Below are 17,767 nucleotides of genomic sequence, written 5' to 3'. Positions count from 1 at the left end.
CCATAACCACAAAAGACTGAACTCACCCATGCAAGCAGGTAACCCCTAAATTTGATGTAATGCTAGTGTCTCTGTATGGGTAATTAGCAAAAGACAATTACAGTTCTGTAAGCACTGGTGAAGACACAAGATGAATAAGGATTTTTTACTCCCCTTTTTTTTTTTGGTAGTGTCTTTCTTATACTGATAAAGATGTAGCAGCTAACAGTTGTTTGCATTATGCTAGAGTAATAACATGATATTAATTTCATGCTAAACAGAATTCCTTAGTTGACAGTAGATGGCACCCATAAATTCTAACTCTCTTTCCAGCAATCTTTTAAATTATGACCATGCCAGAGAAGGTTAAATATGTTTTTCTGGGATGATTTCCTAGCCCAGAAAAATTATAGTTTATTATGTTGCTCTCAAACCAAGATAATTGTGCATGAAGTTATCTGATTTGTTTGTTTGTTTGTTTTTTTTCTCCTGGTTTGGTTTTGTCATTATTGCTTTGTGTTAGTTGATATCTGTATGTGATTTCCTCTGGCTGTTTGCAAGGGACATATAACCCACATGCCGAACCACTAGTTTGCACACAGATGCTAGACTGTAAAAAGCAGTTTTAAATTTTTTTAAGAATATTAACTGCACTAACACTCAGAGCTATAAAAATGTCATATCTATTTAAGATTATTTAAAACAAGATCTATTTAAGATTATTTGCAACATACTAAGTTATTTTGATTTCAAGAAGGAATGTCTTATGTTTTTATAAGCTCTGTTGGATGTTTGAGGGACAGGTTCTTCTTCCTGTAGTTGAAACACTGCAGAGAGTGTTGTATTTTTGTATGGGAAGGAAGTGAGGAAAAGGATGGGTGGAAGGTGTCTTACAGCCTTTCCGTTCTCAAGATTTCTGTCTAAGCAAAGCAGGGTTCCTAGGCTCAAAGTCCAAGCATAGTTTTGGTTACATAGCAGCAGGTGAAGCAGGACTTTCCTGGAATAGCAGGTTCTGCTGCAATTCCAGACATTGTGCCAGGCAAAAGTGAATTACAGAACTTATAAGGAAAAGCCTAGCCACGTACACTCACCCAAACGAGGACCCTTCCTGGAGCTTTTGTGCAATGCAAAGTTTGCAAGAGACTGGGATGGGCTGAAAACTTCCCTGAATTGTTTTGATCTTCACTGGGTCTTTCCATAAGAAACTTCAGGAAGGCACAGATACCTGCATTTCGAGCCCAAATGTCCACACCCCTGAAGAAGGCATGTGAGCTACAAGGCTGTCATAGATTGACATGGAAGTAATTCAGGGAAGTGAAAGAAAAAGTTCTTGTTTAACAAAAGTACTTTTTTGTTGCCCCTCTGCAACTGCACAACCTCTAGGTATCCAAGTGTCCCAACTACATGCATGCATATCCAATTAATGCATATGCTTATGAGTCTATCTATGCATATACTCACCTGCAAAAGATCCAAAAAATAATCTGACAAATGCATGTGCCTGTACTCAAATCACATGCACAAATATGTGTAATACTTAAAATGCAGCTGTATGTGTAAGTGGGAAAAAATTTGCATATGGATGCATAGATGATACAAGACATCCATTCCATTTTTTCAGCAACTACAATAATTGCACTGTATGAATAGAGAACTACAAATTCTTTTAGTATGCCTGTCCAACTCATAGAAATTCCTACTCCTGGCATATTTAGTGAAATTGGGGAATTCTGAAAAGGGATGATATTTATGGTGTTTTGCACATGATGATGGCAGGAAGAGAAAAGATAGGTTGAACTGGAAGAGGAAAAATACCTGTCAATTATTCTGTTCTACCTGCAAGCAGAAAAAGCCAAAATTACTCTTTTTGATCATTTTTCTAGGTGGAAATGCTATTTTGGAAGTTTTTCACAAGCTATGTCACTTCAATTTAATGAACCATTTTTCTTGTGAAAGCCTTTAATTTTAAAATGGCTGACCCATCCTAAGAGGATAAATAAAACTTGTTAGTCAAAGTACTTGTTTTTACTAACATTTCTTTGAGAGGGACAAAGGGGGAATAGAACTTGGGAACAGACTTGAAAGACATGCAGCAACATTCAGTTTCCATCCATCTGATGATTTTAGTTAAACCTCATGACACTTCTTAGCACCAATAAATCTAACAGTTCTTGCTAGTAGCTAAAGTGCTACGTGGAAGGTCAAGATGAAACATGACTGAGGCTCAGATGCACAGATTGAGACTGTGTCGTTATTCCCCTCTTCAATTTACTCACCAAATAAAAATGGTGGGGCAATGGCAATAATAGGAGCTCTCCATATAGAAGAAAAGAGAATCCTGACCTTCTTTATCAGACTCCCTTTTCATACTATGTAGTTCCTGCCATTTTCACATGAATGTCCCTTCATCTTGCCCAGAACAATGGCCAATCTTTTTCTAAAACAAAGATTTGGAGGAAGACTTAATATGCAAGTTAATGTTTCTATAAAAATCAACATACTTGCTATTTTAGGTGCAACTATCTGAGTTATTCACAGAAGTGATTTTCAAGGTGTGGTCAACAGATTCCTGTGAGCACTTCTTTAAAAGCAGCATTTAAATATTATTTTATATGACAAACAGCTGCACACCATGTAGTTGCTCCTGTCAGCTGCTTGTCAATAACATTTTTTAAAACACACTTCCCCCCACCTCCCCAGTTATTACTATGCAAGCAATTGTTGTGCTAACTTTAAGAATGATAAGCAATAAATAAAAGGCCTGTGCAAGGAAGCCCTTTACCCATTTAAGATCTCTCCCACAGAGATAATTATTACATCTTACAGTTGGATTACTGCCTGAGGCAGAAAGTTGAGCAGGTATGGAAAGGATTAAGTTTAAATGGTAGAATTGTTAAGGAATACTTCCACATCATGAAATAAGACAAAACATGAAGAGTAAGAGTTAGATTTAATGAACGGTGAAAATTATGAGTGAACTTATCTCTTACACTTGTTTTCTTTCTGAGAATTGAGGAAAACATTGGGTTTAGGTAATCAGTACCATATTTAAACAAAAATATATACATTGCATAAGAAAAAAAGCAATACTGAAATTTGAAAGATTTTTGTTTTGTGTAAGAAATTAAAATGATGCACTAGTGAAAAAGTGTAAATGGGAATATTTTAGTAGTCAAAATAAATATTTAATAAAAACCACACACCCAAGACAAAGTATCAAAACAACAGAACTTAGTATTTGAAAGAACACTACCTACATTGTCTTGTGTTAAACATGACTAAATTCAGTGGTTTAATTATTATCACACCGCCTTGAGCAAACATTGCTTATATTAGTGTTGTAAAAAGTCATGAGAATAGAAATACTGTTGTAATGACAGAAATAGTAAAACCAGATTGCTATAAACAAGGAAGAATTTACTACACCAAGGAGTCAATCCACAGCCATTGATACAAAGTCAACAAAATAGACTACTGCATAGCATACTGGTTACTGTACCAAAGTGCATTTATCAGCATTCAATGAACTGGGGAAGAAACCACCCTTTAGAAAACAAGTTCTGAAAACAATCAGATGATTGACAGCTGAAGAAACCCCACACATTTCCTTTAAAATAAAAAAGCAGAGTCTAAAGATTTTAAGAGCACCATAAGACTTCTTACCAGGTAAGAGAGTACAAGCCATTAGCATCGTAAATAAAGAACATCTAGAAGTTAATATATCATTCCATATTTAGAATGCAACTGAAAATTTTAGTGTGTTGTTGCATCCTCCTATACTACATCCAGTGGCATTTTGATGACTTTGTTAAGTTCTGGAAACAAATAATGCAAAGAAAAACTGTTTTTCTTGTTCAGCAGAGGTCTAGAAAAATTTCAGCTGATGTCTAAACTGAAATGTAGATAATGAGAATACAAACAGATTTGTTGGGGGAAAGAAGGAATGTCTGGCTTATCCCACTAATTCACCATTCAGTTCTTCCACTAAGTCTTTGAAAGTAGCATTACTTAATATCCCTGACTACCAATGACTTTTATGAGTGCTATTTTCTCACTAAGGATTCTGCATTGAAGATTTTTCTCAACCCTTCATCCTTCAATTCCCACCCATCCCTCCATCATATTTAAAAGTTGTGGTTTTCTCACATAGAGCATTGTAATGCCTTTTGCTGCTTGATAAGTGATATGCAGTCAACATTATTTCTATTTTCAAAGCACTGAGAACACTTTCCAGTTGGCTCACAAATTAAGCAATAATTAAAAATAATATTTCCCCTTATTCTCTTGTGACATGGTAAAGACTATTCACCATTTAATATACGCTCAATTTCTTCTAGTCTTTTCAATGCAGCAACTCTCTTTTTCTCAATGTCTTTGATTTCTTTTGTAGATTTTTTGGGAGTCTCTTTGTCCACACTGCTTTTCTCTGTTGGTTTCTTATTTTTTGAGTGCTCTTTATTATCAGCTGTTGATTGGGTGGTTGTCTTCTCACTTTTTGCTTCTTTCAAATTCTGAACAGAATTTTTTTTTGCTGCTGTAGCTGCAGTCCCATCTGATGGAAGTGATGACTGTTCCATAGCACCAAGTGATGCAATTTTACTTCTAACTATGTTTAGATGACGCTGAATATACTCTTCATGAGGTGCCAGTGCTAGTGTTTCAACCAGACATTTTTCTGCCTTTATTAAATCTTTTTCTTCAAAATAAACCACACAAAGATTATGTTTTCCTTGTACATTGTTGGGATCAAGTTCCAAAATTTTTTCAAAACACTTTTTTGCTCCAACAATATCCTTCTTTTGGTTCATAAGGATATCTCCTTTCAAAATCAGACCTTTGGTATGATCAGGGTAGTATCTCAGTAGGTCTTCCAAGACAGGCAAAGCCATCAATTCTTTTCCTGTCTGAGAATAAAGCAGGGCCAAATTGAACAAAGCACTTCGGAAGTTTGGTTGTAACCTTATAGCTTCCTTCATCCACGTCTCTGCTTCCATGTCTTTTTTGTCATCCATTGCTAGCATACCCAAATTGAAGTATCCATTTGAGTCCTGTGGCTCTTCTTTCACATAACGTAGCAGTCTTTCTTTAGCTTCAGGTCGAAGTCGAGCATCACCTAAGTGACAGAAAATGCATTTAATTCTCAAGATATTTCCTGAAACATTTATGCTGAAGGATTTTTAAACTCTAAAATGCAAATCTTCATACAAATTAAAATGCAACCGTAAAAGGGAAAGGGTTTAAAATGCTACTTTTCATCATAGCTGTGTAACAGCAAAACCAAATGTTATCTACCTTCTTTATAGAATGAAATTATATACAGTTGTCTTCTAGCCAAAGTCAGCATCATTACTCTATTAGCTATTGAATGATATTTAGAGGTTTGGTATAACAAGTACAAGAGGTGTCTCTACAAGCTTAAGAGAAATTATTTTCATGCACAGTTGAGCAAATGGAATGCACAACAGACATCAGATCTGACAAACCAGCTCTTACAGAGGCAAACTTTGAGTGGAAGATCTCGTTTTATTAAAGATAAGATTGAAAGAGTTTAGACAGAGAGCACATAGGGTGACTTCTAATGTAGGCTGGTTAAGCTATCTTCCAACACCAAAACAATAAAACCTGTAACATCTATATTTTAATTTGCACCAAAGTTTAAAAAAGATTTAGTAAATTTTATCTGACAATACCCCAGGATTAGCTAGACATGCTTGTGGTCTGTGCTATTTTACTGAATGATACAATGAATATATTTTAGTAACGAATTCCAGAAAGACTTACTGAAGGATAGGGGAGCTGCTTTCACCTGCCCTCTTTCACTCCCTGAAACAATATTGCACCTTCTAATATGAATAAGTGAGTACTAAATAGTTAATACTTCTGCTTGTTTGAAGGTGTTTGTACTTCTACAGACAAGGAACAAGGCATGTCTTGAACTACCTAATTTATAATGTGAGAAGAGATGGAAAATTATGAAGTGTCTTCAGCTTCAATCAACTCTCTTTTATCTTTCTTAGGGGCAGTTTACCATCTCAACAAAAGGGAAACAAATATTAGCAGCTCACCTGCCAAATACTCTTTGCTACAGCCTTAATTCACCCTTATCCACAGATCTATATATATGAAAAAACAAACTCATGAAAATCCAACTGAATTCATCCTAATTAGCAGTATCACAGAAAAACCTATGAAAACATTCGTATTTCTAGAGCTGGATTTAAGCCCAGAAACGTAAGCCAGATTTTTGAGTCAATAATTAAGTCAAGCACTATAAATGCGAACCAGGTATTAAATGTATTTTACTAAGTACTATCTTTATACAGGCATTATTTTGAGGATGTTTGATTAACAGTATTTTTATATGTGTAAGATACATTGTAAAATAGCACTTGTATTAAAGATGCTGATCAGGTAAGGTATATGTACACTTTGCACCAATTCCATACACTATAAATTACAAAGCTGTAATAAACAGTTTCTTTTCTGATGATGCTATGTACTTCTCCTTTCCAAAACCAAAAGACTTAATAAAAAAAATTAAACAGTATGGATCCTATAAATGCAAATATGCAATATGCACAGAAGGGACAATTAACGTACCGGATTCCTGCATTAGCAGTGCTGAATTGAATAATGCCAGTTTATGCGCTGGGTTGAGTTCCAGAGCTCGGTTGAAATTCTTCAGGGCTTCTGTTGGATCTTTCAGTTCAATGTAAACAATTGCCAAGTTGTACCACAGGTCTGCATTGGTTCTGTCGAGCTCTAGAGCTCTAAGGTAAGCTTCCTTAGCTTTCAGAGGTTTGTTCATTTTTAAAAGTAATTCTCCCCTGTTGAAGAACCATACTTTTCTTGTTACTCATATGAAAATCAACAGGTTTTTTTAAAGTTTGTCTTCCTACAGAGAGTAGATGCCAGAAGCAGTGTTTTATTAATTTAGTTTTAAGCACAAAACAATACAAGACCCTCTTCTATGTTCTATTCTTAAAGTTTTCAGTTCTCAAAAACTGGTGTAAAACAAATGCATAAGCAGGACAAGAACAAAAAAGGAAGTGATGAAGCGTGCCTGATTTGGCTCTGTAATTACACTGCAAAGCTATAGTTCAGGCATCTTTGAACATCCCTAATTCCCAGTGGGAATCACAACAAACAAAATAGTGGACAGAAGCCTCAATATCCTCATCCACATTACTCTTAACTGAAACGCAATAATGTCAACTAAATAGTTATGACTTGCATTTTCTGGACCATCTTTAAAAAAAAGTATAAAGAAAGCTCTATGGTTCACACTAACCAAAAACTTTTTAGTTCAAAACTAAACTATGAGGTTAGAAATTACAGATTCATGAAGAAATCTAATGGAAATGTCTTTCTGTATTGTTTGAATACAAAACCTACATGGAAATATGCCATTTGAAGTAGAAATTTAAAAGAACAGGACTTGTAATGAATAATTGATTATTGTCCCAAATCTTCACCTTCTCACTTGGAAATGCAACAATTTCAGAAGCTAATTGAACTGTATGAACTAAATAGTATTCACAGTATGACAAATACAAAAAAGTTTATTCAAGAATACATATCTCTAAAATTAGAAAATATACCTGCTGATGTAAGCCTGCTTGAAATCCGGCCTCATACTAATTGCTTGTCGATATAACTGATCCGCTTCTTCGAGGCGAGATTCGTTTGCTCGAATTAAGTTTGCAAGATTGATATAAACATTTAGATGGTTAGGAGCAACTCTTGCTGCATACTTTTTCCCTGGAATAATCTGTCAAAATAATACAGGTACCAAAGACAGATGAGGAAAAATATGAAAGATGATCAGTATGGAACTCCTTTTCACTCTGCTACATTTGTTTTAGGGTACTACTGGACATTATTGTGTAGGCTCTTGATAATGATAAAGAACAGCAATTTTTTTCCAGAAAAATCATATTGAAAAATACATAGAATATCATCTATGTTTTCATAGAAATAAAGAATAAAAAACTTGTACAATATTTAAGCTCTGCAAGTACTTAGTTTGGTTTATGTAAATAGCCATTTGAAACCAAACAGACCTTGCAAAACTTTCCCCAGTCACACAAAAATATTTCCTACACCCTAAACTGACATTCTGTCAGACATTTTAATTCCTTTTTATGACCCTTCAGCCTAAGAAAAGTGTAAATAAGATTTTACAACCAATGATTTGCCAACTGATATAGAAAAGTAGTGAGGAGAGATGAAAATGCTATGACATTGCAACCGCTGTACTGTTTATACTTTATCCATTTAGAATCTTCATATTTAACAGAACAAACTTCTAATTGCCATGCTTCTACTCAACTGGCTGCTAATTTTTGCTGCCAGTCTCATTTTCACCACAGCTTTTATTACCTTCACACATTCTTCCAAATACTAGTCTCTTTTTCTCTCAACAGCTTGAACAAGTAAAATCTCCTAGGTATAAATATAATTTCACAAATAGAAAAGGTAACAAAACACATGAATGTAAAAGCATATTCAGGCAAATTTTTTTTGTTGCTGCTGTGGCTACCTTTTCCAACCTCCAATGCTGTATTTAAGCCTTCTCTGAAGGGCTCAGAAACTCAGTCACCATCAATGTATTAGCTGTGAGTGAAAATAAACCAATTGTGAATAGAAACTGTAGGTTTTGGGTGCTGCTTTCTTTTACAACCTCAATTTCAGGAAAAAAAAAAAAACAACAAAAGAAACCAAACCCAAAACATAACACAGCATTATAAAAAGTAAATTAAAACAGTTACAGCAGAGCTCCAAGTTAGCATTTTTTAACAGCCATGAGTGTATACAGCCTAATTTTTTCATATATAGCTTTTAAAAGAACACTGATAAACTTTACAATATACATCCACACAGAGCCATAGGAAAAGAACAAAAAAATATATCACAAATATCGGTCCTGTGCTGTGGTGGTAGATAAAATAAAGTTACTAATTACCTGTGGCATCAATGATTTAGCAATCATATATGATTCTTCAGCTTCTTTCGTTTTGTTTAGGTTTTTGTAAGTTCTTCCTACATTCATGTGGGCACCAATATCATCTTAATAAAGAAAAGAATGGAATTTAACATATTTCCATGCACTGAGTATCATGAATTAAACACTTCTGCATTCAGAGTAGCATGAAGTACAGGTACTCTGATGATACATCTCCATCATCAAAAGAAGAAAGCAATTTTATCAGTTTTTATCTTAATTATGAAGCTAATAATTTAACCAGGAATTATAAAGGTATTATAAAATTAAAACTGTAAAAAGTTTAAGGTCCTATCATACTTCCCTGTATCGATTTTTTTGCTATAATAGAGGCATATAAATTGGAGGTTATTTATTAATCTTCTGAAAGGAAAGATTTTTCAGTACTGCCTAGAACTTCCTTTGTAACAATAAGTAAAATGGATTAAATGTGGTATTATCGAGATTTTTAACATTTTCTTGCACACTTCCTTAGTTTTGAATAAAAAAATAAAGCCATATTTATACTCCATAAGAAATCACAGCTCAAGTTAATACATAAAGAATGTCATACAAGGAAGAGTTTTGAAAGTATTTCCAGCTTTTTATACACAGAAACTTCTTCTGGATGACTTTTTTAGTTTATTTCCAAAAATCCTGGATGAATTAACTTACTATGTGACTTTGTCTGACGTTCAGTTGAAGCAAAACAGTCCACTGAGAAGCTGTTAGTAAGCTAAGTATACTTAAATACCAGGAGTGAAGAGATGGCAACTAGTTAAAGCTTTACCTGGTTGCACTTGCGTGGCCTGTATGAAAAACTGCAGAGCTCTTTCAAAATTTTTTTCATTTTCTAATGCATGCCCCACATTGTTCCATAGTTTTGCATTGTTCTTATTTACCTAAAACCAGAAAAAGATACCAAAGCGTAAGGTATTCAGTTGAAATTACTTAACAATTGAGTTTCTCTTAAATAATATCTTAAGACATTAAAATGTATTGCAAATGACAAATTTCATCAAGCTTCTATATGCAAAGAATAACAGGACACTATACACAGAATGATTACATTGATCTTGTGCAACATCAATTTGTTTTAGTTATTTGCTCCTCGAAATATCAAACACCTTAAAATTAATTTTAACTGTTATGGGATATTTTGCCAACTGCCTTATCGTGCCATATGAACTTAGAAGAAATAATTCTATGCCTCAAACTTTTTGTAGATTTTCGTACTGAAGCATATCCAGCTTTCATCCAGACAGGAGAATAAATTCAACTGCTTTGACACAAAAAAAAATTATCATCTATTTTCTGCATAGGAATTTCTCAAAGTGCATCACACTGCTTTTAGAGCATTCCCAAAAGCAACTAATTAGATGTCAATACTTTCAATATAGAAATTAATGTGTTGAAACAAGCATAATTTTTGTCCATTTTTCTAATGTTCCACTGCAGCTTTTTAAGAACAGCAACAAGAACTTCCCATTATCCTTTCCAAACAGAATACAGTACCTTTAAAGCAGACATAAACAAAGTGTACTCCGACTCCCAATCCCAGTTTCTGTGCAGTGTTTTTAAGGCATGAGTGAATAGCACCGCAGCCAAACAAACCCAAGAAATTTTTCTTAGCACACTATTAAATAAAACAAACAAAGACTTGTTGTAAGCACACCAACAATTCTAATTTTTATTCAAATAAGTATCTCATATGCTAAAAGGCAAACAAAGGATCACATTTGTGATTAGCACACTCCAGAGTTTGAAAGGAAATAATGTTCAATTTCAGATTAATTTTGTTTACCTGCTTTTGTTGTTATGCCCATGCAAGTCCTTTAATAAGAACAAGTCCAATTCACACAACACAATAGAATTTGTATAGAATGTTTACAGAAATTATACTTCTCTTATAACTTATCTGTAATTTAGGATAATAAATATGATGCCAAAAAGTGAGGTTCTCCAAAACACTGTACAAAATGCTATAAAATGAAAAAAACAACTAAAAAATAATCTCATACTTTTGTTTCACATCAGACAATTCCACACATATTCTTTACTGCACACATCGCAAATCGTTCCCACACTGCAGAACACACCCTAATGGAGAGGTCTGTGGAGGCTACCCTATCTTCCAAAAGCAAATGTAATCCTAGTGCTACTGTAATATCAAAGTTGGAAAAAGGTTTAGTGTCTTTCTAGCAATTTTATTTATAAAGCTGCAAACTGGGGCAAAGGTTGCTCTCTGTGACAAGTTTGTTAGGAATAACCTTCATTTTGTGTACTTTTCTGGAGTTTAAACATGACAGATAATAAAACATACACATTAACATGCTGATCATTTGGTTTCTGGATTCTAATTCTATTATGAAAAAGATGTCAAACATTCAATAGCCTTCCCAGAGTTAGGAACACAATTTGTTTTTAAAAAAGCTCTCATTCTTGAGTGAACATACAGGTGTTCACCCTTAACCGCTATTTCTCATATTTGGCTTTTGGAACAGTTGTTCACTCTGCTACCTATTTGACAAGGGTTTAATAAAAACAGCAAGGTTTTTTTTTATCCCCCCACCCCACACCCCATCCACTTCTAAGATTAACAAAATGTCTATGTTCTGTCTAGCATGTTTGGTTTTAAAAATATAAAAAAGGGGAACCGAAAAATTAAGAGAGTAATTCTAAACCACTGCCAAAGTGATCAATAAGAACTGGCATATACAATAATCTGTAAACCCATCAGGTTTATAAGAAAGTTTTCTTCTTTCCACATATTTCTAAAGCAAGGACCCTTACTTTCTCATTTTAGAGAACTGATTTCTGATGTTTCTGTAGTAAATGACACTCGCTGCCTAATTTTTCTCCCCAGCCATCCTCTCCTGGTTCCTTGCTTTCTTTCACATCACTTCTATTTTTACTGCCTCATAGTGGGATTTGTGAGAAATCCACAACATATCACTAATTTCTTATTATCCAGTACAATCAGCTTCAGCAGCACCAGTTAGTGTACATTTTACTGCAAGGCCTCCTCTCTAACAATAGCAGACAACAGACTGCAAATTGCTGCCTTTCCATTTGTCTGAACTGGCATTAGGATACCACTGGGCTAAGGGTAAAGCATCCACATCAGTGGGAGATATGTCCAAATCAACGCAGAAGATACCAGAAAACATAAAAGCGTGTGCAAAACATGTTTTTAGAGCACAAATTTTAAGAAGAAATTGTTAACCAAAGAATTGTTTTGTTTAAAAAATACTAAATGGCTCTGATATCCATTCCTAGCATGGCATTTCTGAAAATTAAATTTTTTACTGATAAAATTTTCAGCAACTTTAGTTGGCTGATTCACGTGCATTATATAAACTTCAGTCAGTAATCAACTTTGAATAAAGTTAAACCAGTTTTGATTTATACTAATCTATTATTTTTATAGAAGATAACCATATTTATGGCTATGCAAGCTTTCCCATTAGGGCTTTTATCAGTATGAATTTATTTACCTTTTATTTGACAATTTCTTCCATCCATGTGCTACTAAAATGCAGAATCCCATGCTAGGAACATATAACACTCGCTCTGCTACTACGAATCCAACAGGAAAAAACAGGTTTGATGCAGGAATGAATGGTAGCACTATAAAGCAGAGAGCCTAGAAAGGAAATACAAATAACATTAGCAATCAAGATATTAGCAGTGACAAACTGTACCCAAGAAACAAGTTACAAATTACAAAAATAATGCCATAAAACCAGCTATAAATAGCAGATATTCAGTCTTTTTTTTTAAATATTCAGATCTGTTTTACATTGAGATCGCTCTGAATATGACAAGTAGTAACCTGAAAGTGATTCTATTCCTTACTTAAGGGCTTGAAAGTCTATTTGCTTTACTACACTACAAAAAGATGGCAAATAAATAGGATCAACAGATCAATTAAATTCAAAACAATGTTTTAGTGAGAGTTCCAGATACAGAAACAAGACAGCTTAAGAACCTTGGACATTATATGACAATTAAAAATTTGTATCAGCTTGAGGCACAAAGCAGCTATTTCAACAGCACAATAGAGTCTGTTTTGTGTTTCTGTAAGAAATGTGAATAACAAAATCAGAATCAGTCACCAAATAAACATCAGTTTTTGGAAAGAGTGCTAAGAGTACCTCAAAGTATTTGATATTACAATGAACTTAAGAACTGCACAATTGTAGTTGTTAGGTTAAGGACTGACTTCTCATCAAAAATTGTGTTTATTTAGAGACAAATCCATCTGTTGCAAAGAAAGTGGACATGATCAATTGCTCTAAGTCCTGGATGACTGTTAAGTAGCAAATTTCCAATCTCTAGCTCCAGAAAATACATGAATAATTATTTCAAAATATCTGGCCTTCAAGTTACAAAAAAAACCCAAAAAACCCACACAAACAAACCTACAGAAATGAAATTTTTCTTTGAAGAAAGAAGAACTTTCTAGAAACTTTCAGTACAAGTGGCTGTCTTGAATTAAGCATGACATTAACTGCCTCTTCCATGCTAAAACCAGTTAAATAATCCAGTTTGAAAATCAACTCAGGATTACACATATAAAAGTTCAACACCGATTTAAAACTTTAAGACTTTATCTTGTATTTCAAGGATATTTCAAGAATATGCACATGGATCATTAACGCAGCTCAGCTGCTGATCCACAGCATTTCATTAAGCTTCATGAAAACAAAACCACAACTGAGCCCCACAACATACAGAATACATTGATTACCTGGGGATATTAATGGCTTACTGGAATGCAGCAATAGGCTTTGGCCTACCTTATTGTTTCATTTTGTAGCACATAACAATTAATATTTAATATAAAATATTGCATTCCCATTTCCTATAAAATTTGCTTACAGGCACTTCAAAGCTGGAGAAAATCAGTATAATATTGAAAGTTACATACACAGCATAGGTATAAAGGAAAACAACTTGCATTAAACCAGGACTCTACTGTGTCAGGTGACATTGAGGCTTGCATGCCAGAGTGAATGATCTCAGAAAATCCCTTCTACAAATGGCACTTGGAATAATAAAAACACATGTAAAAATACCACCGTCAAACAAAAACTGACTTACACCAACATAGGCTAACAAACCCATTAACCCCTTCCTCTTGTGAACTTCACCAGGTAGGGAATGAACAGAAATGCAGGGAAATAAACAGCCTTAGAATTCAGGAGCTGTCCTATATAAAAAGTGAACCACACCTCACACACATTTTTCCTGCTAACAGTGCAGTGGACAAAAACTTATGCCTCAGCTTATATAAGGAGGAAAATGCAACTATTCTGCATATTTGAAGTGCTGTAAAACTTATTTTCCAAGAAATTGTGCACCTTGCACATTTATGATATCAATAATTTCTTCTCTTCATACACAGTTTCCAAATTCAGTTCAAGAAATTACATCAGCAATACCAGATATCATTTTCACTGGTCTTCTAGGGAAATATATTGCCTTGTTTCAGTGACAAAACAAGAAAAAACATATGAGTCAGAACTGTAATGCTAGGTCTTTTAGAAGTGCATCAAAATTTGTCAGCTGCTTAGCAAAGAACTACTTAAATCTTAGGTTATACATAAATATTTCCACCCATCTGAAACTTTTGTTTGCTGATTAACATACTAAAAAATGCATTATTTCTGAAGCAGACTAAGATAAATGCATGCAGGTTTGCTGTGCACATAATTTCACCACTGAATTAATAAAAAGTATGGTATTAGGTTCTCATTCACCTTGCAAAAATTTGCAATGGAATCAATAATTGATGACTGGTTTTTTATCAAAAATACCACCTCCTTTGAGCCTTCCCATTTCTTCCAAAATATTCTTTTCTGTTAATCCCCCTCAGTTTTAAGACCATAATAGTGAACAGACATAAGAACTGATCTTACAGCTTGACAAAATTAGTTTTTCATAATGTGAAAACAACTTACAGGAGAAAAACAAAACAACAATAGCATAAGTGGAAACTTTATTCCTAAATGCAAAAATATGTCCTTTCTTTTACACCTATGAGAAAGTAAATCAAATCTCTTGCTAAAGACACATCACGACTACTGACATTTAAATAAAGTAGACAGCTTGCAGGATGAAAATGCATTCTGGTCCTTGAAACATATTTAAATTCTATTGAAAACCTCCATGTGCCAGTTGAGCTCTGAATATGTGAGAAAGGCTGCAATACAGTTTACAAATACATAACAAGGGGCATATTTATTCTCATCTCTAACAGAATCACATATTTAATTGCAATTTAGCAGTTTTGTTGCTAGACAATTCTCCTCTTACGTGTTCATTCTGGCCTAAAAGGAGATGCTCATAGTATCTCTGGGTCACAGCAGATTACACATGTGACCATAAAACCTGAGCCACTTACTCTTAACAAAAGGACAAAAACAGTGCATCATTCATACCATCAATACTGTCTTGGACGAATCTCCAGGGTACCGGAGACTGAAGACCATCAAAGATCCCAGAAAGCAAAAGAAGGTAAGCGTGGCAATATTTCTAACATCTAACAAAGACTCCACAAGAGGAATAGTTCCCATTGTCCAGTCACAGCATAATTCTGAGGGATTGAGAAGAAGCCAAGCATTTACAGGGAGGAGGTAGTTGAAAGTCAGCTGTCTTGCTGGGGAGGGACTAACAGCAGCTGGGTTATCAAACCTAAAGCAAAAGAAAGGAGAAAAAAGGAGCTTTTAATGAAGAAAGATATGATCTTGATTCACTTTGTGGCAAACTTTAGAGTCATAACTAGAACTACTAATTACAGACATGTAAAATATCCTAATCTTCCTGCATTTGTCAGGTGTGAAACCATGCACAGTGATTCACTGAAGAGAGGGACAGAGCCTCCTCCCCCATGTTTATGAAACTGTTTTGGGATATAATCAACATAAGTTTGAAGAAACAGAATAATTTACATCTCAAGTTGAGCTCAGTGGTCCTTGTTCATGTTTTTAATAGTTAATCTCATTTTTCAGGGACAGTTTTAGATTCTTGCATTTCTACATTGCTCAAACTTAAGATAAATTAGTTTTTCAATTCTAATGTCATTCATATACATTTATCTTCAAGTAGTCTATCTGAAGACAACCATATTTTCTGCATAGTACATACTTAAAATGTAAAATATATTCTGTATGTAGAAGACGAAAAATTTAAGAGGTTTGGAGAATTCAGCCAAGGTTCAAATAAAGAGACAATAAAAAATACTTAAGCAATAAGACATTTGATTTCTGAATTACTAAGATGAACTATCAACTGTAAACTTTTTAAAATGGCTGCCTGCTCTGATACCTCAATATTTTGGACATTTTAGTCAACAGTTGCCGAAATATATAATTTAGCAATTTCACAAAAAATGCAGTATTGTACAGAAACTGAAGAGTAATATTAAAATAGGTGAATAATGCTTAAGTTCATATATTTTTGGCCATTTCATTCAACTTCATTAAGTCACATCTTATTTATAAACAACTGTAAAAAAAACCCACTTTACTATTACCTTGTAAACACTGGAAGCTGAGACTGGATAACCTGGACTCTGACAACTACAAGCAGGAGTGTACTGAACATTAGGACTATGAGCTTCAACAGTGTCTGGAGCATAGAGAAAGGAATACTGCCCTTTCCTCGAAGAATCTGTAGAGCTGTGTCCAATAATGCTGGCAAGGTGTACTGCAAATTAAAAAATGGTTTATAATCAGTCAGGGTACTCATTAGTTCCTTAGATAAATACGAGCTACTTAATGCTTTTTTCCTTAGTTTTCTGTAGACATCTACTCCCAACAGTCACTTAATTCAGCTTCTTAGTGCCTTCATGACAAGTCCCCAAAATAAGGTCTCCAGTCTAATAAACTAGTCAAGTATTCTTGCTAACACTATCACAGCTGAACCTGTACACCCATTAGCTATTTTGTGCTGACAGATCAAAAAATTGTACCATCTTCAGAAGCTTGAACAAATGAATCAAAACCATGAAAGAAAGTGTCAAAAAGAAAAATCACTATTTTCAGAATTATCAGCCCCTCTGAAAACTTGCCCTATAAACAAAATTCCTTACAAATGATAGAAATGCCATTTGCTTCCTGATTAGCCCTGGCTTGCTGTTTTATGCCTCTACTGCAGTAAGTCATGACTCCTTGCCTCATGAACATCATAATCTTGCACGGTTTCCCATTACATAAGCTAATTTCTTCTCAGTGTACCTCTTTCCCTTTGTCTTCATGACTTCTGCTGGTGATGATTTATTGCTTCAGATATACTGGCTGGCTAAACTACAGAAACTGAAATGTTTTTGAGGACTGGTAAAACTCTAAGTTCATGTGACACCTGTGCTTTCAGAAGAAGCTTCAGTTTGCATTTTACCTTTCCTACTCAACTGACTTAGACAATCTTACTAAACTTCAGTGAAATTGAAAATCAGATCAAAAGTTACTAAAAGGAAGGAAGAGTGGGCTGAAAACCAGTCACGTACTGGTGATTTCCTTAAAAATCCAGCACGCAAAATGTATTTTAATTCACTAGACCTGCAAAGGCAGGTTAAAAGACATTATGTGATTTTGGTATTTCGTCCTTGATTATCTGTCCCGAGGATAGACAATCTTTTGGCTTTTACTGGTGCATTTTTTTGCAAAATTTTCCTTCCTAAAATTTCTAGTTATTATAAATTTTATAATAACTATAAAATCTTCTTAAAATATGGAATGCAAAATTTTAAATTGCTACATTTTAATTTTTAATTTATTTTGGCTATTAAAAAGTCTAGAA

At 34.2% G+C, this 17,767-nt stretch overlaps 1 protein-coding gene across 2 annotated transcripts in view; it reads right to left on the bottom strand.

The window, feature by feature from the left end:
* Window positions 1–2,912: 2,912 nt before the first annotated feature.
* Window positions 2,913–17,767, bottom strand: part of TMTC3 (transmembrane O-mannosyltransferase targeting cadherins 3) — a 29,803-nt gene continuing 14,948 nt past the window's right edge. For both annotated transcript variants that reach the window (XM_039704059.1, XM_039704060.1), the window contains 9 exons: window positions 16,503–16,675; window positions 15,409–15,661; window positions 12,460–12,608; window positions 10,478–10,598; window positions 9,753–9,864; window positions 8,945–9,048; window positions 7,581–7,750; window positions 6,580–6,806; window positions 2,913–5,092 (listed from right to left, as the gene is read on the bottom strand). In XM_039704059.1, the coding sequence (XP_039559993.1) occupies window positions 4,281–5,092; window positions 6,580–6,806; window positions 7,581–7,750; window positions 8,945–9,048; window positions 9,753–9,864; window positions 10,478–10,598; window positions 12,460–12,608; window positions 15,409–15,661; window positions 16,503–16,675 (2,121 nt within the window). In that variant the 3' untranslated portion in view covers window positions 2,913–4,280. The remainder of the gene's footprint in view (window positions 5,093–6,579; window positions 6,807–7,580; window positions 7,751–8,944; window positions 9,049–9,752; window positions 9,865–10,477; window positions 10,599–12,459; window positions 12,609–15,408; window positions 15,662–16,502; window positions 16,676–17,767) is intronic.

Source organism: Passer montanus, unplaced genomic scaffold, assembly GCF_014805655.1.
Source record: "Passer montanus isolate IOZ18808 unplaced genomic scaffold, ASM1480565v1 scaffold17, whole genome shotgun sequence".
NCBI lineage: Eukaryota > Metazoa > Chordata > Aves > Passeriformes > Passeridae > Passer > Passer montanus.
This window is presented reverse-complemented; position numbering and strand designations above follow the sequence as displayed.